Raw genomic sequence first — 14848 nt, 5'->3', positions numbered from 1 at the left:
CAAATTTTGCTTATTCATCGGGTAGGGTAACTAAACTCTCTAATTTTTGCTTTGACACTATACTTGTGATGATACCAAACCACAACGGTCCCACTGAGAGGTCCGTGTCTTAAAGCATTCACTCAAACACTGACACTGACATGTACAACAAAGACTAGGTGCAGGTCTAGGTTCAGTTCTCATACTAAATCTAAACTGACAACCTGGAGTCAGTAATGTGAGAAGCTTCAGACACGTTTATCATCTCGACAGAGCCGATGGCAACCACCTCCTCTACACAAGAAACAAATATTCCCCAGGAGATAAAGAAAACATGAAACGCCTTCAGTGTGGTTTTAAATAAGGATGGAGAGAGGAGGCGATTGTCAAGGGAGAAAATGTCTAAAGCCCTCTTTCGCTGCACAGGGGAAGAGAATAGAAGAAAAGAACAAGTAATGATGTGCAGATAATTTAATGTTGCTTATGAGGGAGGAGAGGAAAGAAGCATTGAGGGGAGGGGGGAAGAGTCTAACATTGTATTCATTTAAATTCAAACCTCAGTGTTGAATTTATGCAATCCAGGAAAATATTCCCACATATTATGAGAGACTTTTAACAGTTTCACCCTTTCTTCTTCATCACTCCACACCTACTCTCCACTCACACACCCTCACCTTTCCTCTGCCTGCCTCCTTCTCCCTCTCGTCTCTTTACCTCCTGCTTTTCCATCTGCCAATCTTGCTATTTCATCTTCCATCCCTCCCAAATTTCTTTCTCAATCTCATCCTCACTCCATTACACCCAACACACACACACTCCTGCATCTCTTTCACTCTCTTTTTCCATCTCCATCTCACTCACTATACATCTCCACACCCCCACCTCCCAGCCAATCTCTCTCTCTCTCTCTCTCTCTCTCTTCTCTCTCTGTAGTCACTGCAGCGTGTCTAATGGTTCAGCTCCTTCTCAGCAGATCCACCAAGCAGAGGCCAGGCAAGCCGCAACACCGACTAACGCCCCCCAACCGCTGGCCTTATCAAGACTGACAGCCTGCTAGACCTGAAGCTATCGCTATCACACACACGTACACACAAGCACACGTAATTACAAAGATACAAGCTTGTGCACAGAGAAACACATCTACACTCGCACAAGCAGCTGCATGCAAAACTAAAGCACTGACAAACTGTGGTGCAGGTTCAAAAACAATACACAGTACAAAAAAACAGGCTGCAACCAAGCATGTAACAACACAGAGGCTGAACTATAAGAAACGTGGCTGCATGCACACACAGACCAACATATGTACTCTTACCCTACAGCTGGTACAGATGCAGGCACACACACAGACAGCAAATTGGATTTATGGACACTGACAGCGAGCTGCAGAACAATGTGGATGCCACTCCACAGGAGAGAGAGAGAGCAGATACAGGAGGAAATAGAAATCTAATCTACTATAAGAGGAGACAGGTGCTGCTAGCAGGAGGAATCTTACCAATGAGTGAAAGACAACAAAGAGGAGGGAGGAAAAGGAGAGTGAAAAGAGATCAAATAGGTGTGACCAGGATAGAGGCAAAATCGATTAAATGAGAAATTGTTGTCAATAGAAGATAAAAAGCAGGGGGGAGCGAGTAGGAGGAAAAGGCAGGGAATCAGAAAGAAAAGATCAGATAGTTCGATGAACAGAATCAACTGACAGAACTTGATATGTCCTGAAAGAAAATAAGAAGATGTACTGATAATGAGACTGTAACCTCTTTTAACTGGAGGATAACTGCCTTGAAAAATCAGTCTAACCAAGTGGATATTAGACTTTCTCTCATGCCACCTTTGTGCAGGGGGGAGATTTCTGCTCCTGTAATAGTTGGGCTATTACAGGAGCTACCACAAGCATTAAGTTAGTGATAATTATAAGCTAAACCCCAGTCCATTCTCCTCCCTCTCATCGTAAAGTAAAATTGAGACCTTAAATTTCAGATCAACCACAAGTTGAAATAATATCTAAGGTGGCAAGCATCTAATGGCAATGGATTATGTTTAAGAGCTGTACATATAGTCCAGTGATGTCTGACCAACACAGTTGGTTTAATAGGGAAAGACAAAGAAAAAACAAAAACTGATAAGTCCATCGATATTTATCACAAATTAAATAAAGTAGTTTTTCTGAATTAAGCTAATTTCTGTTTGGATAACTACTGAATTTATTTCCATGAATGCTTCATGATGTAAAGCTTTAACAGTTAATACGACATGATATGAAAGTTGAAAGCTGTACCACGTCAATTTTGTCCCATTAAGAATGAAATAAAGGTTTAACTGGGGTTAACTTGGAACTAGATTAAGTAAGACAACTGGGGTATGTTGATCTTGTTTTGAAATTGGCTATACCCCAATTTTTTAATAGATTTAACAACCACAGAGCAATGCTTATACAGATTAGCTAAAGTAAAAAGAGGTAAACAAAACACTAAGCTTCATTTTAACAAAACTTTTCCAGTTTCACATCCATCACGAATGAACGGGGCTGATGTGTGTCTTCAGGCTCTGTTTTGTGTACTTTTAATGAGGTCCATATAAATATCCAGAAATTTTATTTATGACCACACATCAGTGTTAACAGTCCACCGTGTCTTTTGGAAACTGGATGGATCTCTTTCGAGTCAAAACATTACTAATTTACAAGGATAGTAATCTGTTTTCCCCGTTTTCATCTGTTCCCCATTGAGCAGACAACTGTGTTACAGACTTTTTTGCCAGTTAGCCTGACTGAGCAGTCACATCATGTGCTAAAGTGACATCAGTGCCTACCCCATATATCCGCTACATCACCAATGTAACATTCATTGAGGGTGTGAGGTGTCCATCGTTTCACACTCAATTCTTAGATAATTTTGAGTTTGAGTGGTACACTGCATTTGAGAAAACTTCTTTGTGTGAATGCACTGTGCACACTTATGCACTCAAAATGTTTAGTATTTAGTACAGAGGTATGTGATTTGTGACACACTGAATGTTTTGAGGAGTGCTTTAAATGATTTATGGTTGCAGCGTTGTTTCACAATTCACAGAATCAATTGAAGATTTTTTTTTCCTCTATGGCACACACGTGCTCTCTTTACCTCCTTTTCCCTAACTTTTCTCCCAGCTGTAATATGAGAAATAAACATCCAAAACTATTATTTTTACCATCTGGGAATGTGAAGTAATGTTCCATGTGCTTTAAAGCAAATAAAGATTGGTCTTAGACATTATTGATGCCTGCGTTGCACAAGAGTAGTGAGCTCTGTCCAGCTGTGAGTTCACTTTATGGGAAGATTGTAAAAAGTTACATACTACCTTAGTGCCTAGAATGATCAACAAGCATACAGCACATTACTGATTTCTACCCAGAGAGAAGATAAAGTGTTTTTAAACTCACATTGCCATTGAACACATTACAACCAGCAGTACACGTTTAACATTTTGACTATACAGAGGACCAGAGCACTGTGCCAGTGGCGCCGTGCCATGTCACACAAGTATCTGATGCCCAGTATATATGCGTGTGTTTGTGGTTTTCTAAATTGGCCTGGCACTATTAGCAGGATTTCCGTCATCTTTTTAAACCATCTTCACACACAGGCATTTTTGCTGCTGGTAGAAAGGAACACATATTCTTAAGGAATTTATTCTAAACATTTGTTTATTACACAGCACCAGCTACATGGTGTAATGAAAGAAAAACTGTATCACCACCCATTCCTACTTGCCTTCCTCTGCCTGGGCAAGCCCCGGAGTTTGAAAACCACTGCTATAATCATTGTCCTTGTGTCATTAGATAAGTAGCTCTTCAATTGAAACTGACAAATAATAACCTTGAGTATATAGACTTTCATGTGTACAAAGTTTAGTCCCATGGGCTCATAATTGAATGATCCCTTTGTACACACTGCATACTTTAATACCAGCAGCAACAGGAACTGAAAGTTGAGTTTGTTATAAGATATGGTAGTTCCCTGTCAGGCTTGACTGGAAGTTTAATTTGATGGTTTCAGTTTGAGTTCTGCAGAGAGAAGGAGTTTTATTTTTCTTTACAGAATTAAAAAGTACCAACAAAGGTGCAGAATCTACCATTTAGAAAGCAGAAAAATCAGAGCCACCACTTATTTATTCATCTATAAACAATATTTTATCATGCTGACCACCATGTATAACTTGTATTCACACACAAAATATACTTCACAACATGCTCTCATATGGATTCATTTCCTCCTTAGTGACTAGATAGAGTTTCCTTTTCCAAATACACACATATTGTAGAGCTGATATTAAGCACAGCCACTGCCATCACTAACACTCACACACTGTTACACATGAACACATTTACTGCTCAAAATGACACACAGGAAGCACAATAAGGGGACAAAAATATATCCAAAACCTTGCATCACCCTCCTCTCTGTGTGTTCACAGTTCCACTTTTTTCCAAAGCTGTGGGAGGCAGGGGCAGTAGATAATGAACCAATTGTATACTGATATAAGTTGTGCCAGCCAATCAAGACAGTCTAGTACTGGACTGCAGCCAATGGAAATATGTTCAGCACAGCTGGGGGGAGGGGTCTCTCTCTCACACACACAGGAAAAGAGGGGGTGTAGCAGGTGTTTGCTTGTTGTTTGTTTATCTTGTATATCAACAAAGACAAAAAAATGTAGAATATCTTTCTAAAGAGAAAATTTTCTACTACAGGGTTACTGAAACAGGGGGGTTCTGTTTTACAGATGATTTATTTCAATAAATCATGCAAAGCAATAATGTAGTGATAAAATCATACTCGCAAAATATATTTTCCCACTCATTTTCAAGTTGCTTTCTGTCTTCAACCGGGTTGGAAATAAAGATTTTTTTAGGATACCTTTAAACTGATAAATAAGCCTGACCTTCACTTATGTAAGGTCTTTCCCCTCTCTGATATCAGTATCTGTTTTTTTTGGCACAGAGAAGATGGCCGAAAGCCCTGGCTCCTTGTTATTTTTAATTTACATTTTAATTATAACTGCCAGCATGAAGCCAGCAGGAAAAAAAAAAAAAAAAAAAAAAAAAAAAAAAAATATATATATATATATATATATATATATATATATATATATATAAATATATATATGGCAACTCTGAAAAATAATCTGATACATAAGATCTGCTTTGTGATCCTGCATGCCTAGTAAGTGATAAAGCTCAGACTCACCTCTGCTTGGGTCGGATATCCAAACATCAAAGCCCTAAGGACAAAAAAGACAAGACACGTGCTTATTTGTTGATCCCTGCAGTATTTGATTTATAGAAAAGCAAATCAGGGTGGCTTCTTGCAGGACATCATTTGTGTTATGTCATATCCATGTAAAGGTGCAAAATGATCTTCAGTTTATGAATCAGTATGGGCTAGATGTCCTTAAAATGGGCTGAAAAATGTAAATTTGCTGTACTATTAATCCAGTGATGGTAGCTGGATAAATATGTCCTAAAACCTGTTAATGCAGTGAATAGGATATTTACAAAGCCCAAGTATTGCTACTAAATGTGCCTATTGGATTTTGTGCCTGTTTGTCAACAACATTTTGTTGACAATATTATAAAACAACGTACAATGTTTTGCACTGAATCTACAAAAACCCGCTTTTAAAGTCACCAAAGTCAATAAAAACATCTGGAAATCTGAAACAAAGCACACAAGCGCAGTCAATACTGGCACCGTCCCACCAGATGGCGATAGTGAGCAACAAGGCCATTCTGAGTTGATAGAAAAAAAACACAAACAACCACAAGAAAACCACAAAACCAAGATGGCGGTGCAAGAGACAGCATCTCAACTGTCCATGGCTCTCAAAGTCCAAGAATACCCCACATTGAAGGTAAACAAAAACTATAAATTGCATCGATGAATTGTCTAACGATACTTACGTGTCCACACCACATGATGAGTTTGATGCTTTCGGGGAAATGGAGATTATTTGTACTGTAGATAGCGAGACCATCGAACTTGACAGGGAGGCTAGCGTTTGCTGGGCTAGCTTAGCCAGGTAGCAGTGACCATTTAATTACATGATGTGTCATAAAACCGATAATAAAGATCTAGTAGATCGATAAATAACAAATGGCGGGTGGTTGGCCGTGTGTCTATGCCTTAAAAATCTGTTAATTTATGATCAAGTTTGTGGCAGGCCTCAAGGATGCTAGCTTAAGTTTAAGCGTGTTGTTTTTGACAGAATTATCCTTTGACATTTGTTGTGACATGGCCATTAACGCTGACAGTTATCGTGGCATCAATGCATTTTAACGGTCTCGAGCTAATGTGCAACGGTGATTTGAACGTTGAAGCATTGTAACGGCTGCGCTTACCAGTTTACTTAACCGTTTGACAGTTAAAAGGTGATACTGCTGTTAGACTTAACGTCGCTCAGACACGTCTGAGGACGTGTGTGGTAGCTATATCATTAATCAACCCGGTACGGCGATAAAATGAATGTTTATTAAGCGCGATTGGCCTGCTAGCTAGTGGATTTTGTGTAGTAAAACCAGTATCTGCCATTTTTACCGTCGTCAAAAGATGAGTAGCCCACCAGACACGTATCGTCGAGCATGCAAATAGGAGCTGGCTGAAAGGTGGTTGATATCGCGGGGGGTTGAGCCCGTAACGCTACGCTGACAGACAGACAATCAGCCCGGCGAGTTAGCGCAGTGTCATCACATTGCTGCTGCCTCCCTGCACTTCAAAATGGCCAGCCAGAGAAATCACAGCCTGGTGCCGCACACACACGCACTGTTCCTCCATTCCACATAATGTTACTGCGACACCACTGCTAAAAGACGAGCTGAAACAAGCCCGGACTGCTTCCTGTGTTCAGCCGCCTCACACGGCAAGAGAGCGTCGTCATATAAGCACGTTTGTGAGTAGCAATGTGCTGGCAGCTTTTGTGTTATATGGCATGATGCTGTCATGATGAATGTAGCGTGGTGTTTTAGTATTGCTGGCGGTGATCAGACATGTCTGCGTACAGAAAGCATGGCTGTGGTTTGGGGGTATGTCTGCCTTTGCTTGGATGCTGCAGTAAGGATGTTGGGCACCATTTTAAGACGGGACCAGTGATGGTTATAATTGGCATCAAATGGGAGTCAACAACTAGGAGAAAGCAGTGTTGGTTACATGTGGAGCTATATTCAGATGTATTTTAATATGACCAATGTTGGCTTACACTGAGGATTCTTCTAACCTGCATTATCAGTTACAATATGTGTTGATCAAAATGTGATTTAACATGTGAAGGCTATTCACAAGCCTTCTTAAACAAAATTGTAACCTTTATATATTAATATTCATTATGTAGGAACGGCTTGGCTTTTTCCACCATAGCCAGAATCCAGTGATTGGTCTGAGGTTTCATATATTAACTAGCAGAATGGATTTACAGGCCTGATCCAGTTTATGATATTGTTAGGCTGAATATTTAAGCTAAAATCATACCTAGGCAGGTTGGAATGATCATACAGAAACGTTGATGTTACCCACATATTTGAAAATGATGCTTTATGTTACAGTGATTGATGACTAATACTTGCTTTTGGGCATGGGACTGTAGGTGTCTCTTGCAATGAGACCTCCCAACATATCCAGGAAGACAGCCACTCACACAGGATCAGCCTAGCCTTTAATATGGATGTCCGATTTGCATGTCAAGTGTTGAATTAATCAAGATACAGAAAAGATTAATATCAAATTCTTGCTGATTTCAAAGTGTGGAATTAGTTTCTCTTGCAAATGTGTCATATTTATAAATCTATCATTAAAACCATTATTAAAGACAAAAGGCCTTTCAAAGGGTGATATAGCCTAATTTTGTGATGTGTTATGTAAATAAATATTTAAAAATCAAGTAGGGATGGACAATATTATTGATTTAATATTGCCATTGGCAGATATAAAAAACTCTACTTTGTCTTTAAAATTCTGTCAAGATCATCTATAAATGTTGGCCGTACAAACAAATAAGTTGGTGGAGTTTTAGGCTCAACCAACAGACCTGTGTCAGCTGAAGTTTTTTTCTTGCAACATGGTTGTTTAAGGTCTGAAGTTTTAGGCCTGAACTACATTGATATTGGTATCGGCTAAAATTAATTTGTAGATATCGGCATATCAGATATTGGCAAAATTTCACTGTTGGCATCACTAAAATCAAGATGCTCCATTGTCACTTGCTTTTGATTTGAATTATTTCTCTCCATAGCTTCATAAAAGTAGAAATGTATCATATACAGCTACTATAGTAGGTAACATTACTGTACTTCTTTCTGCTTACATAAGCTCTGTGGTTAAAAGGTATTTTCCAACATTTATGTGGACACACTGTGAATTCTGTGCACATTTGATTGATTCATTTGGCTTTCTCCACATCTACATAATTATTGCAATCTATTCTTCTGGCTACTGAAGCCATCTACTATTATTTTGTCACTACTTGGCATTATGAATCTTAGCAGTTAAAATTCTTGCCAATTCACTGTCAGTGGTCAATACTCATTTTAAAGGAGTCATAGTGGGAAAAGGCTTTGGAACAACACATGTTTTGCCTCTCATTCAGTGCCTCACAAATTTACATTCCTGAGCAGAACAGGGCCCCTGCTACTGTCAACAGAACACTTGTTATTTACAAGTATACACAAAACTCCATTGCGGCCCTGTATAAAATATTTGAATCGTGAAATATTTTCCCTTTCTTCATTTTTATTTATTTATTTATTTTTTAGAAATTTACTCTTCCCCACTTTACCTCAGTCCTTCTCTCTCTGGAACGAATCTAGGCATGAGGTCCTTCACAACTGTCTAAAACTAAACTCTAAACCTTTCCATTTTCCAAAGCATATGACTAATTGATCTGTATGTTAATGTAACCCCTTGTGTTGTTGGTCTGTATGTGCAGTGATGTATTTCTAACTTTTTATCTCTATTTATTGTTATATAATGTACACTGCCTAGGCAAAAAAAAAAATCCACCAAAAAAGGGTCACACACTCTAATATTTCGTTGGACCGCCTTTAGCTTTAATGACAGCACGCATTCGCTGTGGCATTGTTTCGATAAGCTTCTGCAATGTCATAAGATTTATTTCCATCCAGTGTTGCAATAATTTTTCACCAAGATCTTGTATTGATGATGGGAGAGTCTGACCACTGCGCAAAGCCTTCTCCTGCACATCCCAAAGATTCTCAATGGGATTAAGGTTTTGACTCTGTGGTGGCCAATCCATGTGTGAAAATGATGTCTCATGCTTGCTGAACCACTCTTTCACAATTTGAGCCAGATGAATCCTGGCATTGTCATCTTGGAATATGCCTGTGCCATTAGGGAAGAAAAAATCCATTGATGGAATAACCTGGTCATTCAGTATATTCAGGTAGTCAGCTGACCTCATTCTTTGGGCACATAATGTTGCTGATCCTAGACCTGACCAACTGCAGCAACCCCAGATCAAAGCACTGCCCCCACAGGCTTGTACAGCAGGCACTAGGCATGATGGGTGCATCACTTCACCTGCCTCTCTTCTTACCCTGATGCGCCCATCACTCTGGAACAGGGTAAATCTGGACTCATCAGACCACATGACCGAACTTCCATTCCTCCAGAGTCCAATCTTTATGCTCCCTAGCATACTGAAGCCTTTTTTTTCCCAGTTAGCCTTACTGATTAGTGGTTTTCTTAAGGCTACACAGCTGTTCAATCCCAATCCCTTGAGTTCCCTTCGCATTGTGCATGTGGAAATGCTCTTACTTTCACTATTAAACATACTCCTGAGTTCTGCTGTTGTTTTTCTTCGATTTGATTTGGCCAAACGTTGAAGTGATCGCCGATCACGATCATTCAGGATTGTTTTCCGACCACATTTCTTCCTGGAAGACGATGGTTCCCCACTATCCTTCCAGTTTTTAATAATGCATTGGACAGTTCTTAACCCAATTTTAGTTAAGTAGTGTTTTGGAGTTGTTGGATTATGTATTTGATGAGTTTGATGAGGGAAAGCCGGAAATACTGTCTGCTTACATTGAGTTGGCACAGCAGGTCCGAACTCGGCAGCGCCGATCTAAACATAGCTTGCACCAACAACTGAAGGTAACGAACCTATTACTAAGACTATAGGAATTATGGCAATGGGCGAGTTTGCCAAAATGTTAAAGTATCCTTTTAAATAATTTGTTGCCAGCTGAAAGATAATCTCCCATGCAGTAATTGTCCATTAGGAGGCTCGTACCTATTTTCTTAGTTAAATCCAGGTGGCGACTATTTTTTTTTTTTGGCCAGGCAGTGTATAAATACACTTAATAATTGTCAAGATGATATAATGCTTAATGTAAAGCATGTTTACCATTAATAATATGTGCTCTATGAATAAAATTGTATTGCTATATCGTGAATATAGCACAGCTGATGTAACAAAAGTAATAATATAGAGACACTAGGGGTGGGCTTCTTTAAAACTCTCTTTTACTTTGTGTAGTTTTGGTTTAGAAAAGGAAAACAGAAAAACATTGGATCTTGAATTGGTTTTGTGACATTTCCTGGTATGTTGATGTTAATATGTTCTCGTGGTTTCAGGTCCCCTACGAAACCTTGAACAAACGTTTCAGGGCAGCTCAGAAGAACATTGACAGAGAGACAAGTCACGTGACAATGGTTGTTGCAGAGCTGGAGAAGACACTGAGCAGCTTCCCGGTGGTAGACTCTGTGGTATCACTGCTGGATGGAGTGGTGGAGAAACTCAGTGCTTTGAAGAGGAAGGTGAGAGAAATGGCAGTACAGATCCAACATTTTGGTACACACAAGAGATGTGATGTGTATGTGCACATAAAATCCCTGGTGAGCTTTTAATGTCTTTGTAGCTAGTTATGTCCAAATTGAAAACTTGTCATTGTAAAACTGTGTTCAATGACAAAACAAACAAGCCTTGTGCAACTCCAAACAAGATAAGCAGTGTAGATAATGGATAGAGGTGTAACGCTTCATCGGTGTATATTGATATATCGATTGGTTGATTAATGACCCAGTCAGATCGATGGAAAATCAGAACATCCATCTAAATTGATGCTTCAAGCTCCGCTTTTATTTTGAAATCTCCCAAATGCCTGTTGACAGTTTCCGCCCCAGGCAGCATCCTCAACAAGCTAGCTGCAAGCTAACTAAGTAGCAGCAGTGGCTTAAAAGTTTGCAGCTGAGAGAAAGAGGATATCCTCTCCTCTCTCGGCTGTGTGGATATATTTCAGACAGACGCTCCTGCAGGGCGGATCTCTCCCCTTAGATTGCCGACTACGTCTACGTCTTTATCTGTATATAACCACCGTATGAGATCGTTCAGGGATAAAAACACTCATTATGGCTGAGGTAGTGCGAGTGCTGCTGCATGTCTCCTTTGATACAGATATTTTATTGTCTCACGCTAGATTTATAATGAAAATATAAGCTGTCCAAACTTAATGTGGCTCAAGCAGGACAGCTGTTCTCTGTATACCCCCCACCCCCTTGCTCGTTATGAAGCTGCACATCACAGGAACACTTTTATAATGAAAATTCGATCTAGTATTCTGTGTAACCTTTCCATTTATTAAAGTCAAGGTTGCAATAAATAAAAAAATGATAAATAAGCATTATATAACATCATATGCCACATATTTTACCTCATTTAAATCTCATAAGGTGAATAAACTACAAAAATGAACTATCTGCCACATTAACAGGCCCCTGTGTAAAGTATGAAAGGCTGATATAGAGCAGAAATATCTGTTGAAGTCCACGTGTGTAAATAAGTTAAAGAAAAAAAATCTACAATGGGAACACAGGCCAAACATTTTGATAATTATTATAAAGGGTTGCCGAAAAAGTCCATATTGGTGCTTTAGAGTGATCTGGGGATATGAGGAAATAAAATGTTTGGTACTGGAAATGTTTGCTGTTTTAAATCAATGTGTTTTAACAACAAATGTGCGTAGTTGTGTTCCTTATTCAAAAGTAATCAGTAATTGGGTCTTTGTTGTTTTTGTTAAAGAGGTATTTTTATTAAATACAGAGACCTGTCAATTTAATTGCAGAAACTGTTTTTTTTTCTGTAACTGAAATTTTTGCATAAAATCACCCAATATCAGTCGTAGGCTCCTACACTGAATCAAAATCATATCGTGGCAGATTTTGTGATATCAGAAAATATCAATATACTGGGACAAAACTGGTGATTTACACCCTTAGCAATGGATAGAGTGTTATTATAAGCCTTAGTTTGTAGATTCACAGTTTGATTTCTTTTCTGTCACTTCTTTCAGCATCTGTCACTGGTGCTCTGGGATTTTAGTCTGGATTATGTGTTTTAACTTTCTTACATTTTTGATATCATAGGTTTCTTTAATCTTGTAAAATATGATGATCTGTTGATGGCAGATTTGATAATGATCTATTGAGCATGGCTTGTCATTTAGCCCCCGTCTCCCACCTCTCCTTACAGTGAAGACCCGTGATGGATGAAGTCAAAGTCGGTTCATTCCAGCCTAACTGGTCAGACAGAGATCATTTTGCAGAAGAGCTGATCTGAATCAGATTTAGATCCACAGTTGAAAGTGGCCCTGATCTAATTAGAAAATATTGGATCCCCTATAATTTGTGCTGTTCATACTGTCATAAGAAATCAGGCCAGAGTCACATATGAGCAAAACTAAAAAATGGATTCAGGTCACTTTTGCTTGCAGTGTGAAAAGGGGAGACTAAAATAATTGCTTATCTCATGTGCATCTAGATAATGGTTTAATTAGAAAATGCAAAATTGTAATGTCATTAAGGCAGGGCTGTACGCTACCTTTTTTTAACCATAGCACTGGTGCTTAAGAGGTTTATAGTCTTATAGCACAATAAATGAAATTTCTTTTACATCTCTAAACCACTCAATAGCCTAATGATATACTTAGTAAGTGAATATATTTTAAAAACTGCCTACATTATAAGCTTTTGTTAAATAGCAACACAGAATGGCCCTGTCATCCACTGGATCTGCATCTAGTCAGGATGAGAAAGACACTGTGCAGAACTGTTCATACACAAAACAAGAGCAAACTGCAGGAAGCTGACAATCTTTATAGGAGTGTTGGTGATGAAGATGATTAGAGCGATATGATTAGTAAATTGGACCTTGAGATGGAGCATATACTGGAGTAAATAGGTGCTATTCATGCCGTTATCTGCTGCTGTAGTCCTTTTGAAGTTTTAGGTCTGAACTACAGTGCAAAGTATTCATAGCACTTCACTTTTTCCACATTTTGTTATGTTACAGCTTTGTTCCAAAATGGATTACATTCCTTTTTACCTAAAAATTCTACACACAATACCCCACAATGACAAAGTGAATAAGGTTTGTTAGAAATGTTTGCAAATTTATTAAAAATACAAAAACAAAAAGTCACATGTACATAAGTATTCACAGCCTTTGCCATAAGTCTCAACATTTGAGCTCAGGTGCATCCTGTTTCCACTGATCATCCTTTAGATGTTTCTACAACCTGATTGGCGTCCACCTGTGGTAAATTCAGCTAAGTGGACATGATTAGAAAGGCACACACCTTTCTATTGATGTCCTATTGTTAACAGTGCATGGCAGAGCACAAACCAAGCCGTGTTTTCAAAGGAATTGTCTGTAAACCCCTGAGACAGGATTGTATCAAGGCACAGATCTAGGGAAGGATACAGGAGAATTTCAGCAGCATTGAAGGTCCCAATGATTACAGTGGCCTCCGTCATCCATAAATGGAAGAAATATGGAACCACCAGAACTCTTCCTAGAGCTGGCTTCCTGGCCAGTCTGAGCGATCGTGAGGAGAGGTTACCAAGAAACCGATGGTCACCCTGACAGAGCTCCAGCATTGCTCCATGGCAAGAGGAGAACCAGGTAACACTCATCACCTGGCCAATACCATCCCTACAGTGAAGCATGGTGGTGGCAGCACCATGCTGTGAGGATGTTTTTCAGCAGCAGGAACTGGGAGACTGGTCAGAGTCAAGGGAAAGATTAATGCAGCAATATACAGAGACATCCTTGATGATAACAACAATCCTAAGTACACAGCCAAGATAACAAATGAGTGGATTCAGGACAACTCCGTGAATGTCCTTGTGTGGCCCAGCCAGAGCCCAGGCTTGAACTGGATTAAACATCTTTAGAGAGCTCTGAAAATGTCTGTGCACCCACACTCCCCATTCAACCTGAGGGAACTTGAGAGGTTCTGCAAAAAAGAATGGGACAAACTGTCCAAAAGTTGGTGTGCCAAGCTTGTGGCATCATACTTAAAAAGACTTGAGGCTGTAATTGCTGTCAGAGGTGCTTCAACAAATTATTGAGCAAAGGTTGTGAATACTTGGGTACATGGTATTTTTTTGTTTTTGATATTTTTTTAACTTTGTCATCATGGGTTATTGTGTGTAGAATTTTGAGGTAAACATTAATTTAATCAATTTTTGAATGAGGCTGTACCATCACAAAATGTGTAAAAAGTGAAGCACTGTGAATGCTTTCCAGATGCACTGTATATTCATCTGTATTGATATCAGTATCAGCTAAAATGAGTTTGTAAATATTGGCATATCATGCATCTCAAGTCAAAACTAAGGGTACAATAGAAAAATACATGTTCATGTTTCAGTTGTGGGCCATATTCAGTTTTTTTTAATTCAAGTATTTCTGACACTGTAAGACATTCAATAAAAACTGTAAGAGAGAACATTTACCATATTTAGCATAATTCCACAGGCTAATATTTATAATGCAAGGGAACAAATCTCTGTTCTCTTAAACACATAGTGATGGTAACTTA

General features: G+C 39.0%; 1 protein-coding gene across 3 annotated transcripts in view; it reads left to right on the top strand.

The window, feature by feature from the left end:
- maea (macrophage erythroblast attacher, E3 ubiquitin ligase) overlaps positions 1-14848 on the top strand; it is a 130664-nt gene that overhangs the window by 98940 nt on the left and 16876 nt on the right. The window contains exons 1-2 of one of the 3 annotated variants that reach the window (XM_041797970.1): positions 5764-5868; positions 10602-10784. In XM_041797970.1, coding sequence (XP_041653904.1) covers positions 5800-5868; positions 10602-10784 — 252 coding nt within the window. In that variant the 5' untranslated portion in view covers positions 5764-5799. Of the gene's footprint in view, positions 1-5763; positions 5869-6790; positions 6904-10601; positions 10785-14848 lie in introns of those variants that run through there. The other 2 variants (XM_041797967.1, XM_041797968.1) reach the window with 2 other exon arrangements.

Source organism: Cheilinus undulatus, linkage group 10, assembly GCF_018320785.1.
Source record: "Cheilinus undulatus linkage group 10, ASM1832078v1, whole genome shotgun sequence".
In the NCBI taxonomy this organism is placed as follows: Eukaryota; Metazoa; Chordata; class Actinopteri; order Labriformes; family Labridae; genus Cheilinus; species Cheilinus undulatus.
This window is presented reverse-complemented; position numbering and strand designations above follow the sequence as displayed.